Source organism: Brachyhypopomus gauderio, chromosome 11, assembly GCF_052324685.1.
Source record: "Brachyhypopomus gauderio isolate BG-103 chromosome 11, BGAUD_0.2, whole genome shotgun sequence".
In the NCBI taxonomy this organism is placed as follows: Eukaryota; Metazoa; Chordata; class Actinopteri; order Gymnotiformes; family Hypopomidae; genus Brachyhypopomus; species Brachyhypopomus gauderio.
In genome coordinates, this window is record NC_135221.1 from 6,824,531 (window position 1) to 6,838,237 (window position 13,707).

Consider the following 13,707-nt stretch of genomic DNA (forward strand, 5'->3'; position numbering starts at 1 on the left):
GCACCGTGAGGCACACCCCCAGACACCAATCAGTGTCAGAGCTATCAAAGAGCTCAGGTGTTCCCAAATTAGCTAAGCCATCCACCATTATGGCCCAATAGGCTTTGATGTCTGACAAAACATATGGGGAAAGGGAAATCTCAAATGACTAGAAATCAGAAGCTCCTCACCCCTCCTAATGTCTCCACTGATCCTGAATGAACAACTGTGTTCTGTGTTGCTAAGCGACATTTGGGAAAATTGCATGCTAGGTTGCTTAGCGACATTTGAGAAAATTGTGTGATATTTTCATGTCAGGCAGAAATTCTGCAGCCCCTGGGGTCACAGGTGGCACTCTCAGTAATAAAGGCACTTTAATCGCTTCAGTTTGGTCTAATGTATCAGGAAATGAAATGTACTGCAGGGACCGATAGTTATTTCAAACGCAAACATCATGAATAAACAGAAAAATTTTGAGTTAATGATCATAAAAATGACTCTAAAACCAATAAACTTTCTAAATATTTTCTCAGGATGTCTAGTGACAGAAACACTCCCACAAAGCAAACAATAGAGATGGAAAAATGCCTCGCACAAGATGAAACGGAGATGGAAAAAAGAAAAAATCACCACAGCGATAAATTTATACGTGAAAGTTTTTCACAAGCTAACCACATTTTTCCCTTACTGTTGTTTTTAGAGTCTGAGTTATAAACTGATTGCTTAACAGGGATTTAAGGGAGTGTTTATCTATGGAGAAATCAGGGTACACGAACAGTAAATCAGCACCGTGGAGGCTAGCAGTGTGTGGCTCCTACAAGCCTACATGAAACCACAGCTAGCCTGGGCTGGGGGGTGTGGAAGAGGGGGGTGTTTTTAGGGTAAATGTCTAAACTACCTACTGCATCTCTCTACAGCTGAACTGAACCGTCCACAACACCAGACACTGTTCTGACAGTCTGTCAACATCTACTAGACCTTCTCATACACAATCAATAAACACATGTACACACACTCGCACCCGCACCCGCCCACACTGGTTGTAATGTCACACATGAGCACACACACACAATCGCACAAACATCTGTGATTTATTAAAAATAATAAAAAAAGGTGCAGGACGTAAAATTCAGTCAGCCGGGGCAAAAACCACTCTGGTGTGGCGCTTCACCACAGAGTCCTGAGTTGCTCTCCTGTGCTTTCCGTGCCAAAGCTAACAGCGTCTAACCCTCTGACAGCATTTTCCCTGCTCGACAGTCTTCTCTCTTCACCCACTACACGCTCGGAGCGACACTCTGCCCGCCCTCACAGAATGACTAGGAGTTCAGTCTGGCCAAACACTGCTGCTGACCGTTCTGGCACAAACCACCTCACTCACACTGCTGCAACGGTAAATAAAACCACAACCTAGCCATGGCTACCGAATACAGTTCTGGATAATTGGCAGAACTGAATTGTATGATTTTCACCGATAATGACTTCATGGAAATCGGAACGGTCCAAACTTGCCAAGCGGATCAAGGGATTTTTTTTTTGTTTTAATTTGTTGTTCTTCAGTTTTTGAACTAGCCAGTGCGTCTGTTTACCAGGCTGTCCAGTGCCTGACTTTTCTGCAGTGTGATTGACAGGAGTGGATTAGCTATGCCTGGCCGCACTAATCTCTGGTGCTGGGGGACAGCGGTGTTTGGCTGCTCATGCCTGGAAGTGATAATGTAGGCCCAGGAATGTTAATGCCAGCCATTGTGATGGTAAATGTGAGGCAGAACAAGGCAGACTTGGTCATTCCCCTGGTCATTCTTCTGGCCCTGAAGACTGATGACTGACACTCACACATGCACACACGCACACACATGTACAATTTAAAATAGTTCCAACCAGAGTTAAGCAGGTTACTAATGTCTCTGGAGCATACATGTCCATAATTAAGTTGAACAGAGGGATGTGTGTGTGTGTTAGCGTGTGCATTTCTGTGTGTATTGACAGGGGTACGAAAGGAAACTGAATTGTTCTCCTTCGAGAATTAATAGAATCAGACTCAATGGCAGCTGCGCTTGTGTGTGGGGGTGTGAGCGTGCACATCTGCATGTGGGGGGGGGGGGGGGGGGGGGGGTAAGAAGAAGAAGCTTGAAGAAGGTGAAACTAGAAGAGGCCAATTCCAAACAGAGCCTGCAAATTCACCAGTTCCCGATGCTGTCATCGCGAGACAGGCGAACGCTGCCCTCTGACCCCCCCTCACAGCTTCCTCTATGGAAAACAAACACTCGTTTTCTCTAATCCCTCCGTCCTGCCATCACTCAGCACACAGCATGCAGACAGACTGTCAGGGAAGAAACTCAAATAACTACAAAAAAACTGAGACAAACACAAATAACAACTTGAGTGATGAAACTGCGGACATAAATAACTCCACTGTGATGGGCACTTGCTCACAGAGGAATTAGTCGATCCGCTGGTGAACGAACAGTTTACAGTAGCAGAGTCAGCACATCAACTCACTCCCTACCTCTCACTCACAGGAGAGAGAGAGAGAGAGAGAGAGAGAGAGAGAGAGAGAGAGAGAGACACAGAGAGACAGAGAGAGAGAGAGAGAGAGAGACAGAGAGAGCGCATGCATGCACGAGAAAGAGAGAGCATGAGAGAGCAAGAAAGAATGCTAAAATGTGTTTGTCCTCTGACAGTATTTCACCATCTTTGCCAGAGGCGCCTGATCTTAACGATATCTGCAGTTCACAGATACAGAGAATCATTTCAAACAAGAAACATCTAATGGGACAAAACAGTTCGTTAAGACAGAGATAAGTGATGAAAAAAAAAACGGTGAACTATTACAAATCAAAATGATGCTCATGAATTGTGTGGCCTCCGTGTCGCTGTGTGTACACACGGAAGTGGAAGCGTGTGTGTGGGTCTGGTCGGTGCCTCAGAAGGTTCCACCACACACTTCAGGCCTAGCCCCTGGTGCCATGGGCTACTGATATACAGAGATAGACACTCCCACCCTACTGTGCACCCACACGGCCTCCATGTTTCTTTGAGACCTCATGTATGGCTGTTACCATGGTGATATATATAAGGTTGCCCTTAGGTACCTCTACTCTGATGCAGTGTATACACACACACACATACACACAAGAGAGAGAGAGAGTGAGAGACAGAGACGGAGAGAGAGTCAGAGGAGGAATACCTAAAGGACACTGTTGTGATTTTTGGTATAAAGTGCCGAGATGAAGACCAGCTTAGACGGTTTTGTGGGCTCTGGGGCCAAGCGGAGAAGAAGCTAACGAGTTATTGCTGTGCAGTCTTGGCCCAGAACCTCTGAATTGGTTCACCAAGAAAACAACTTATTCCGCAACCTGTTCTACAACCTGTTCTAAAGTGAAGGTGCAGGCCAAAAACCATTTTCTGAGCATGCTAGTGTGTCTGCAGTATTCCAGTGTGTCTCAGCATGCTGACCTGTGTGTGTGTGTGTGTGTGTGTGTGTGTGTGTGTGTGTGTGTGTGTGTGTGTATGTATAGGGTCTTACCTCTCCTGACATATCCGGAGCAAAAGGGATGACAGGCCACAGAGAGGAGTAGATGCCAAAGAACACTATCCACAAAGCAATGCTGCCCCAGATGGCTATATGACTGAACTGTATGTGAAAAGATAAAGAACAAAACCTCACTGTTTCAGAAGGGGGACCATGTGTAAAAGTACATATGCATCAAGCCACAAAGTCACACCGTAATAGCACAGCCTGTTTAAAGAGAGAAAATGTATAATGTGAGTATGAGAAGGGAGAAGTGTGTGTGTGTGTGTGTGTGTGTGTGTGTGTGAGAGAGAGAGATGGAGAGACAGGAGGAGGCACTGAACAAGTCTGGACTTACCATGGTCCAGGAGGAAGTCTCCAAACCTGCCTTCAGACAGACTGTGATCACCACAAACTGGAACACACACACACACACACACACACACACACACACACACACACACACACACACACACACACATGAGATATATATATATATCTTCAAAATATGTATTTTGCCATCAGTAAACTATAAGCCAATGTAAAACATCTAATAACAGCGAGAAGCTCTTAACATGTCTTGAGCATAGGGGGTGGGGGAACTAGGAAGACTGTGAGATGGAGGACAGTGCACCAGGTGCAGACAGGACACAGGGGGGGTGGGTGAGGACTCGTGGGTCGTCTCCAGTGCCTGCAGAAACAGCGCCACACTTACTGTGTACACCATGTTGCCCAGGAGCAGATAGTCAGGAGTCTTTCCATTCCCAAACACTGTATCTGTGAGGAGAAGCAACAGGAAAGCATTTTACTGTGGAGTACAGGTCACACACACACACACACACACACACACACACACACACACACACACACACACACACACACACACACACACACACACACACACACACGCACGCACGCACGCACGCACGCACACGCACACGAAACAATATAAGAACATGTAGCACAGCCATTGATGTAAAGACACTTTATATGGGTGTGTGTGTGTGTGTGTGTGAGTGCTGAAAAGCTGTCAGTCAGAGAGAGAGAGAGAGAGCTCTCTATTGTTTTGTTTAGCAGGTAGCTGACCTGTGTGGTCCAGCAACTATGCAGCCAACTCTCTAACCTATTCCTGTTACAATCTGTCACACACACACACACACACACACACACACACACACACACACACACACACACACACACACACACACTCTCTCTCTCTCTCTCTCTCTCTCTCTCTCTCCCTCTCCCTCTCCCTCCCTCGGTCCAACCACATACTGTACCTTTTTCACTCTCTCCAATTTTCAAGCACATCCATGTAGCTCACTCTCAGATGTGGTGAGTATGTCTGTAAATGCCAGAGTGTGTGCGAATGTCTGTAAGTGTGTGTGTGTGTGTGTGTGTAGGGTCCAGTGAGGCACACCACCTCCTGGCATTTATGCAAAGGAAAGCAGTTTAGATGAAGCCTGCACACTATTCACTGCTCAGAATCTCTCAGAAAGCTTTGTGTGGGTGTGTGTATGTAGTAATGAGTTTGTTATTAGTCCAGCTAACAAGAAGGATGAGGTGTGTGTGTGCGCGTGTGTGTGCGTGCGGTTGCTCACCATGCTGAAAAGCTTTTAGGGGGACCCAGAAGAGGATGACGGAGTGGAAGAGCCCATTCAGACAATGAGCCCAAAAGACCTGCAGCAGAGTGGAGGAAGGGAGAGTGTGTGAGTGTGTGTGTGAGAGAGAAAACGGCAGAGAGGCAAAGACAGAAAGTGTATGTGTGAGGTGTGTGTGAGAGAGAGAGAGAGAGAGAGAGAGAGAGAGAGGGGCAGGCCTGAGAAAGCTGATGGCCACCCTAACCCTGGAGCTGACCCCTGGCCCAGGGCCTTTGTGTGCACTCAGCACTGGACTAAGTGGCGGGTTTGTCAGGCCTGTGTGCTCAATAGTCGTCCTGCTGACAGACACATTGTATATCGTATATCCTGTGAGTGTGGAGAGGAGGAGAGACAGAGGGGGTGGGAGGCAGAGCTAAAAGGAGTGCAGTGAGTAGTGAGAGAAAGTGAGTTAAAGAGGAAGAGGAGGAGGAGAGAGAGAGAAGAGGAAAAGAGAGGAAGAAGAGAGAGCGAGAGAGAGTGTATGCGGAGGGATTTCACAGAAGAGCTGTTTCTCTTTCCTCTTCATCTTTTAGTTCCCCAGTTTTTTCCCTTATCAAATTTCACCAATCTGTCCTCTGTGGATTAAAGAGTGAAAACCCCCCTAAAAGGAGACACTTTTCATATAAACACAGAGTTAAAAGTAATTAAGATGGATGTGCCTGTAAAGCACAGAGTAATGTGAAACGATATAAAAAACACTGCACGTTTAATTAACCATTAGTGGGGGGGGGGGGGGGGTCATTCATACTGTGTACTTTGGATGGTCTGTTGGAATTAATATCCTCCCTCCAAAACCTTACTTTGCATCAACACTATGCAGAAAAGTTGTCAAACAAAACCTTAATGTGCAATGTAGCATGAAACAAGCGTGAAATCAGCTGCTCCCGCCATGCAGGCAGTCAGCCTGCCCCGTGCCTGGGCCGTGGAAGGGCTCCGCACAAACCCCACCCAATTATCACTCCAGCACCACCCTCCCACACCACCCAGTCATACAAACACCACCCTCCCACACCACCCAGTCATACAAACACCACCCTCCCACACCACCCAGGCATACAAACACCACTCTCCAACACCGCCCAGTCGTAAAAAACACCACCCTCCAACACCACCCAGTCATACAAACAATGCCTATCAACACTAACCAATCAACATGCAAACAGGCAACGGCATTCAAACACCCAAAATATCCAAGCAGAGCCCAACCACGAGGATCTCTGCTTGTTCTATGTGAACCAGAACCATCTGATGTGCACTGTGTAAGAAGAGTCTGGGGGAGAGGAAACCAGTAGCAAAATAATGGGGGTAAGAAAGAAGGAGAGAGAGACCAAGAGAACGAAAGAGAGGAGAGGAGCACCCAGACTGCATGTGGTGCTTTTTCACGGGGTCTGTGTTCCAGCTTGACCTGTGTGACCTCACCCTCTAACCTTTGCTATTGCCCTGAGAAAACAAAGCCCAGAGGTTTGGAAGAGAGCCACAGGTCAGTACTCCCACCATGCCCCCGGCCAGCAGGCCTGTGGGGCTATCGTCCAGCCACACCCCCTGGTCAGCAGGCCTGCGGGGCTCTCGTACGGCCACTCCAGTTGGCCCACGCCCCACTCCCTCCACCCTGTGTGCGTTCAATGATCCACAATGATTCAATGACAGGTTTAACCCAGCTAGTCTCCTAGCAGCCTGTGCTGTGCCTTCAAAAAGCTCCCCCACATGTCTCTCTGTGCCACACAAACACACACACACACACACACACACTGAATGCTAATTAAAATCAATAACTGTTCATAATCATTTCTCAGTGCCCCCCTGAGAGAGAGAGAGAGAGAGAGAGAGAGAGAGATGGAGAGAGAGAGAGAGAGCGCACAGTAGCACAAAACAGAATAATGCTTGGCAATGTAAATTACTGTAATTAATTCCAGCTTTAACAAAATGGCTATTATGATAACTAAACATGATGCACAGTGCAGTCTGAGAGTTTGCTCGTGCCTGAAAACACACAGAGATTTCCATCTGGGTCTGGGCTACCTCACACACACACACACACACACACACACACACACACACACACACACACACACACACGGGCAGACCCATACACACCGACGCGCACGCACACACACAGCCCCCAGTCAGGTCTGAGCAGACCTGTTTTGTAAACAAGCTGTGTGCGTTTCCAAAGTAAATGCCACCGTTGTCCTGACAACTACCCCCCCCCCCCCCCCCTTGCTCTTTTCCCTGAACGCTGGACTCTCCACACAGCCCCTCTCAGCTCTCCTCTGCCTGCCTGGCGCTCGCTGGCGTGCTGCGTCTCTAATCCGTGTCGTTGCTGCACTGAGGAGGGTCTCCACGCCTGTGGAGATGGGACACGCAGTGACACAGGCAGACACGCCACTGCTCAGGAGGAGACGACTTCATTACCAGCAAGTCCACGCACACACGCACTGACACACACATATGACCGGACGGACACGGATAAGCATGTACACACGTGCTCACGCACATGCTCTCCGGTCACTGACTAAACCAGCAGGCTGTTCAGGAGAATCACCAGGTCAGTCAGAATCAGGCAGAAATATTAGGACTGTGAATAACTCTCTTCCACCGGACATCCGAAATATTGATTCCTTGGACGTTTTTAAATCACGCCTCAAAACGCACCTGTTTAGGACTGCATATAGTCTCTAATCTCCTCCCTGCTTTTTGTAGTTTGTTTGTTGTTGTTAATGTTCTTTGCTTTGATTTTATTCTTTTATGTACGGTGACCTTGAGAGTCGTGAAAGGCGCCTATAAATAAAATGTATTATTATTATTAATATTAATAAAATCACCACAAGTTTGGTGCAAAAAAAGGCAGTATTTTTTTTAATACATTCTTACAAATATAGGTTTTTTCGCTGCTAACATCATTACACCTGTTATTTCAAAGACTTGCAGGCTGGGTTATGACATGGTGTATTCGGTAATCGCTTAGCTGTTATGTGCAGTGAACTACAAATGACCTTTTAAACGTTGAACATCATAATGCAAAGAGAGAAATATTCCTATTTCTATTTGCATATTTTTAACCATGAGAAATGTATTTACTATACATAACAGGTAAATTGCTAACAGCAAAACCCTTTCACCCTAAATTGTTCATTAAATGTAATTAAAGATTCTTATAACATGTTTGAAAAATCAAATAAGATCATACAAGAACTGAAAATTATGAGAATGATTACCTTGGTGTTGAAACCCATGGCATTCTGGGAAGTCTTGTAGAGTTCTGGGTATTTGAGCATGTTTTCTTTCCTACAGGAGCGCTCAAAAATGCCCAAGGTCAGGGGAGGCAGAGCCGTGAAGATCTGGAGTGAAGACATACCACATAACACAAAAACAACACATTTCTGAATGCTGGTCCAGTATACAGAATTACAGTAGGTCCCACTTTTTAACCCTTGGACCAGAAAGTGCTGAACGAACTACACTGAATTAATTTCTGCTTATTTCAAGTATAAATTAAGAAAATTATTTAAAAATTATTATTTATAAAAAAATAACCCAATATCGTCCAAAAACACTTGTTATATTCATGAAGAATGCCAACAGACCTGCAATAATTCTAGAACATGTCATTTGGTGTTTTTTTTTTTTTTTTGGGTGTTTCTTAAAATGTTTAACTACCGTGCTCATTTCACAGCCCATAATCCCGTGCGAACGTGACTCAGGGTGTTGACGTAAGTCTTCCCTACACGTGGATTCAGCCTCCAGCATCAGACCGGCTGCTTGGCCTCCTGCTCCTCAGACCTTCTCCTCCCTACGTCCCGCCGGCCCGATCCGCTCCGCCGAGCGTGAAACTCTCTGGCACTCGTCTTATTTGGATAATCTTGCTCCACATGCAAACGTTCTCTCACAGGAACATCTGCAGTGGTGCCCACGGCCGGCGGTCACTCTCCCGAGCGGCTGCGTGCGTGGCAGCTGCTGACGGAAGGGGCCGGTGTTGTGGAGCGGGTCGCGGGGTCAGCCCGGAGTCTTTCCCACCGGCCCAGCTGCGGCGTGCCCGTGTGGGGACACGCTCCGCTAGACCCCGCTCTCAGAGAGACGGGGACTTCCATTCAGGGGTGGATTCAGACGGCTGCGTCCGTCAGACCAAAGCTGTGGAATTCCGGCTCTTCCAGATAAAGGGAGAATGCGCCATGCCAAGTCGTTACCGCCTCAGCGCACCAGTGAACCATAACGGAGAGTTGATGAGAAACGACTTTCAAACCTTTCTCCCTCTCTCTCTTTTTTTGTAATTCAGAAGCGCACACACACACTCACAAAAACACCACAACGTGGAGTTTCTTTTTATTTTAATTCCCGTGAAAACAAGCCATTGTTGAAAACAATTAGCAGAGCCAAAAGAGTAAGCCTACATATTTAGCTGTGCAGGAATATTACGGTACACAACATGACACATTAATTAACCTCGTGAGTCCCCAGCACTGGACTCTGTGGCACCCTGCAGTTAACAGGGCCACTTTCAAACATTTGTGCATGTGTGTGTGTTTGGAGTATATAATGTGTGTTCAACCTGCTTTATCATCCACTGCTGACCACTTTAAGAAATCCCTTTTGGAGCACGGGTAGCTGTTGTTGTAGCACATTCAGGACATAGTTCTGGGCACAGGGGGAATATGGGCTTGACAAGGCCTCATAAATAAAGGGCAGATATTCAGGATGTCGATGACACAGGCCTGCAGTAAAGAAGCTGTTCATGACGCCGTGTCTAATGGGTTTCTTGCCTAGGCACAACAGGGGGTGATGTGGTGCTTTAACTAAACTCTCTCTCACAGTAAAACTACACACGCACACACAAACTTACCACGTTGTACAGGCCGATGCACCAACGCTCAAAAAGGATCTGACCAGAGAAGCCATTCACAAAAGCAAACCAGATCTGAAAGGCAGAACACACACACACACACACACACACACACACACACACACACACACACACACACACACACACACACACACAGTCGATCAGAATGAGATGGGTGAGCGGAACGGTGTTCATGGTCTTTACATTACTTGACACAGGCTGAAACACACTACCACACAATATTTGTTATCTCCTGTGAAAAGCCATCAGAAACCTCAATGTTCCCCGGCAAAATTTGTTTTTGGTTTCATAGTAATCAATACATAAACATTTTTACCATTACCAAATCAATACATATTAAAAATAAGTGAACGGCTTTGTACGTTCGTCATTTGGAAAATGAGTTTTCCCTCCCTCGTCCATGTCAAGCACTTTCTTCACATTTACAACAGATTCTGGACGTACCATAAAACTAAGCAGATCTCAAGCTTTCATTTCAATCAGAGTGATTTTTGTTCACGTTGAGGGCCGCGGGTGTGAGAGCCGCGGGTGTAAGGGGCCGCGGGTGTAAGGGCCGTGGGTGTGAGAGCCGCGGGTGTAAGGGGCCGCGGGTGTAAGGGGCCGCGGGTGTGGGGGCCGCGGGTGTGGGGGCCGCGGGTGTGAGGGCCGCGGGTGTGAGGGCCGCGGGTGTGAGGGCCGCGGGTGTGAGGGCCGCGGGTGTGAGGGCCGCGGGTGTGAGGGCCGCGGGTGTGAGGGCCGCGGGGTGTGAGGGCCGCGGGTGTGAGGGCCGCGGGTGTAAGGGGCCGCGGGTGTAAGGGGCCGCGGGTGTGAGGGCCGCGGGTGTGAGGGCCGCGGGTGTAAGGGGCCGCGGGTGTGAGGGCCGCGGGTGTGAGGGCCGCGGGTGTAAGGGGCCGCGGGTGTAAGGGGCCGCGGGTGTAAGGGGCCGCGGGTGTGAGGGCCGCGGGTGTGAGGGCCGCGGGTGTGAGGGGCCGCGGGTGTAAGGGGCCGCGGGTGTAAGGGGCCGCGGGTGTAAGGGGCCGCGGGTGTGAGGGCCGCGGGTGTGAGGGCCGCGGGTGTGAGATGTTGATGCATGACGGGACTCCCAGCAGCTCCCTTCCCTCCCATCATGGAGCTGAGGCCCCCATTAGCATCAAAGGGGCCATACACGACCAAGACTCAGACTCCAGTCAGGCTCTCTGTGGGCTGAGGCAACTTCTAGTGATCAACCCAAATGATGATAAATCTCGCTTTCAAGCCATGGCTGAAATGTTATCTAAATAGAAAAAGTTGAACCAAAAGACAAGAGAGCATTTGGTTTTAGGGCATATAGAAGCAAACGGCCATTCATTATAAAATTTGACATTTAACCATGAGCAAAAGCTGCAACAGATGGTTATAGGGCTTTGATAAGGTCCTGAATCTAACTAATGTTTTGTCTGAAGCTCCACACATCATTACTCAGGGAGGCAGTCTCATGTCTTGAAGGTGGAGGTGGAGAGAGAGAGAGAGAGAGAGAGAGAGAGGGAGAGAGGAGATCAGAGGAGCGCATCACTGGAGCTCCTCCTTTTTGCTATTGGTAAGACCCTGACCTAGGACCAGCCATCCTGAGAATAAATGTAGCTATTCCTGCCACAAATACAGTTCTCCCGTCAGCAGGGATTTGCACTCCCAGTCTGCGCGAGGAGAGTTATGGGGCTGGAGAGAGAGGAGCAGGGATGAGAGGATCAGAGGAGGCCCTGGGTGATGTGAGGGCCAGGAGATGGAGAAGATAAGGTATATGTAAACCATACGCCGCAGAAGCCTTGCTCACCACCTCATATGTCCGTTAGAGAGAACAGGCCGTACTGCTCGTCTGATTCAGAGGCTAGAGACGCAGTAGTGAGACTGCTGGGTTTTAAATGACATGTGCGGTACAGGGTTTCAGGGAGGGTGACACGAGCAACTACATGAGCTGTTGGGAAAGAAATCGTTCAGTGCTGCAATGCATTGCCCTCCTTAGGTTTCGAATATGTAAAGAACCGTTGAATGATGAAGTATTTCAGGATTTACATAATAAAACTTTCGTCTTCGGATTTTACGGCCACGAGGGGACTCTGAACTGATGCTTCTGTGCATCACCACAACTTCTCTTCGCCCACTTCACAACAATGTCCAGATTCCCATGGTACTCTGAGGCTGACATTGCATGCTAATGGACTGTGTGTGTGTGTGTGTGTGTGTGTGTGTGTGTGTTGAGCAGATACCCAGGGTTGACGTGCAGGGCTGCAGCCAGGCGCACATTTCCTCGCTTCATTTAACTCCATTATGAAAGCATGAATTGCTACAAATTCTTGATTTTGACAAAACCCCCAACTGAGGCCCCCACATGCCCCCCCCCCCCCCCCCCCCCCCCACTGGTGCAAGCAAATGCATGAAAATGTTCTCAAAACAAATGTCCCTCGCCCTTCCTTTCACACCCCCAGGCACAACCCCCCCCCCCCCCCCCAAACCACGCCTACCCATTCCAGCAAGTGCTCTGCTACCCATCAGGTGCATTCTACCATGATATTGTTTTTACATGGTGGCCACAGGCCCTAGCTCCCATTCTGTCCCTCACACACACACACACACACACACACACACACACACACACACACACACACACACACACACACACACACACACACACACACACACCCCTGAAGCAGAGGCACTTCTCCCAGCTCACCTCTGATCTTGTCCATCCATGAACCCACACCTTCCAGATGCAGTGACTAAAGGCCAAAGCTGTGGGCCGAGTAGCACGGGCGTGTTGTAGGACCCAGGGGCCGTCCAGCTGGGCTGTTCTGGGACCTGCGGGCCCGTCCGGCCGGGCTGTTCTGGGACCTGTGGGCCCGTCCAGCTGGGCTGTTCTGGGACCTGCGGCCCCGTCCGGCCGAGCTGCTTTGTCGTGCTAAATAAAACCCTCTCTATTCATAGGCAGCAGTCTAAACGCACTTGTGTGTGTGAGTGTGTTGGTGTGCTGCCCCAGCGCTCTGGCCGAGCTGCTCTGGAGAGCAGCGCATTGATTCTGCTCATTAAGCCTGTGGCTTGCTGCCGCTTTTCGGCTCCTTTCATTCAGCGCTGCTTGGTGCCGAGGTGCGGCCCCCACCCCCACCAACACCCCCACCACACACGCTGGAACAGCCAGTGTCAGAGAGACTCCCGGAATCTCCATTAGCCCTTCTCAAATCGAACCCCAAACCGTGTACCAAATAGCTCGTCCCGTTAAACGAAGGACACAGACGGGAAAAGTCAGCAATGAAGAAAGAGAGAGTACGAAACGAGAAGACGTTCAGGCGGAAGGAAAAGGGGCGGGGTTTGTCCTCTCCACCCCGCCCCCAGGCCCTTGGGCTCCGACTGAATGTTCCTTAAAATGCAGACAGTGCTCTTGGCTTTTCTTCCCCACATAATGGGACCGAGAGAAAGAACAAGCAAAGGACTGAAGAAAGCAAGACGCTAAAAGCCTTGGCAGCGTGGAGAGGAGACGAGGAGAGAGAGGGGCCCACGAGGGAGCAGGGTGTGAGGAGGTGGATAATGAGGGCACCGGGCGAGGCGCCGGGCCCTGGGCCCCTACCCGAGTTGGGTTGGACCTGCAGAAGGCCTCTTGTAATTACCCCATAAATGCCACTTGTCAGTCAGCATGAGCGAGGACTACTGACAAACCAGTCAATCAAATGCTTAAGGACCCAGATGGACATTAACAGGAGCAATGAAATACAACA

The 13,707-nt window shown here is 48.9% G+C and overlaps 1 protein-coding gene across 7 annotated transcripts in view; it reads right to left on the minus strand.

The window, feature by feature from the left end:
* The window catches only part of atp8a1 (ATPase phospholipid transporting 8A1), a 95,873-nt gene that overhangs the window by 5,096 nt on the left and 77,070 nt on the right, over nt 1-13,707 (minus strand). For all 7 annotated transcript variants that reach the window (XR_013133949.1, XM_077021387.1, XM_077021388.1 and 4 more), the window contains 6 exons: nt 9,965-10,039; nt 8,343-8,465; nt 5,089-5,167; nt 4,203-4,264; nt 3,846-3,902; nt 3,503-3,610 (listed from right to left, as the gene is read on the minus strand). Coding sequence is in view for 6 of the 7 variants with exons in the window: in XM_077021387.1 (XP_076877502.1) it covers nt 3,503-3,610; nt 3,846-3,902; nt 4,203-4,264; nt 5,089-5,167; nt 8,343-8,465; nt 9,965-10,039 (504 nt within the window). In the remaining variant the exon portion in view is untranslated. The remainder of the gene's footprint in view (nt 1-3,502; nt 3,611-3,845; nt 3,903-4,202; nt 4,265-5,088; nt 5,168-8,342; nt 8,466-9,964; nt 10,040-13,707) is intronic.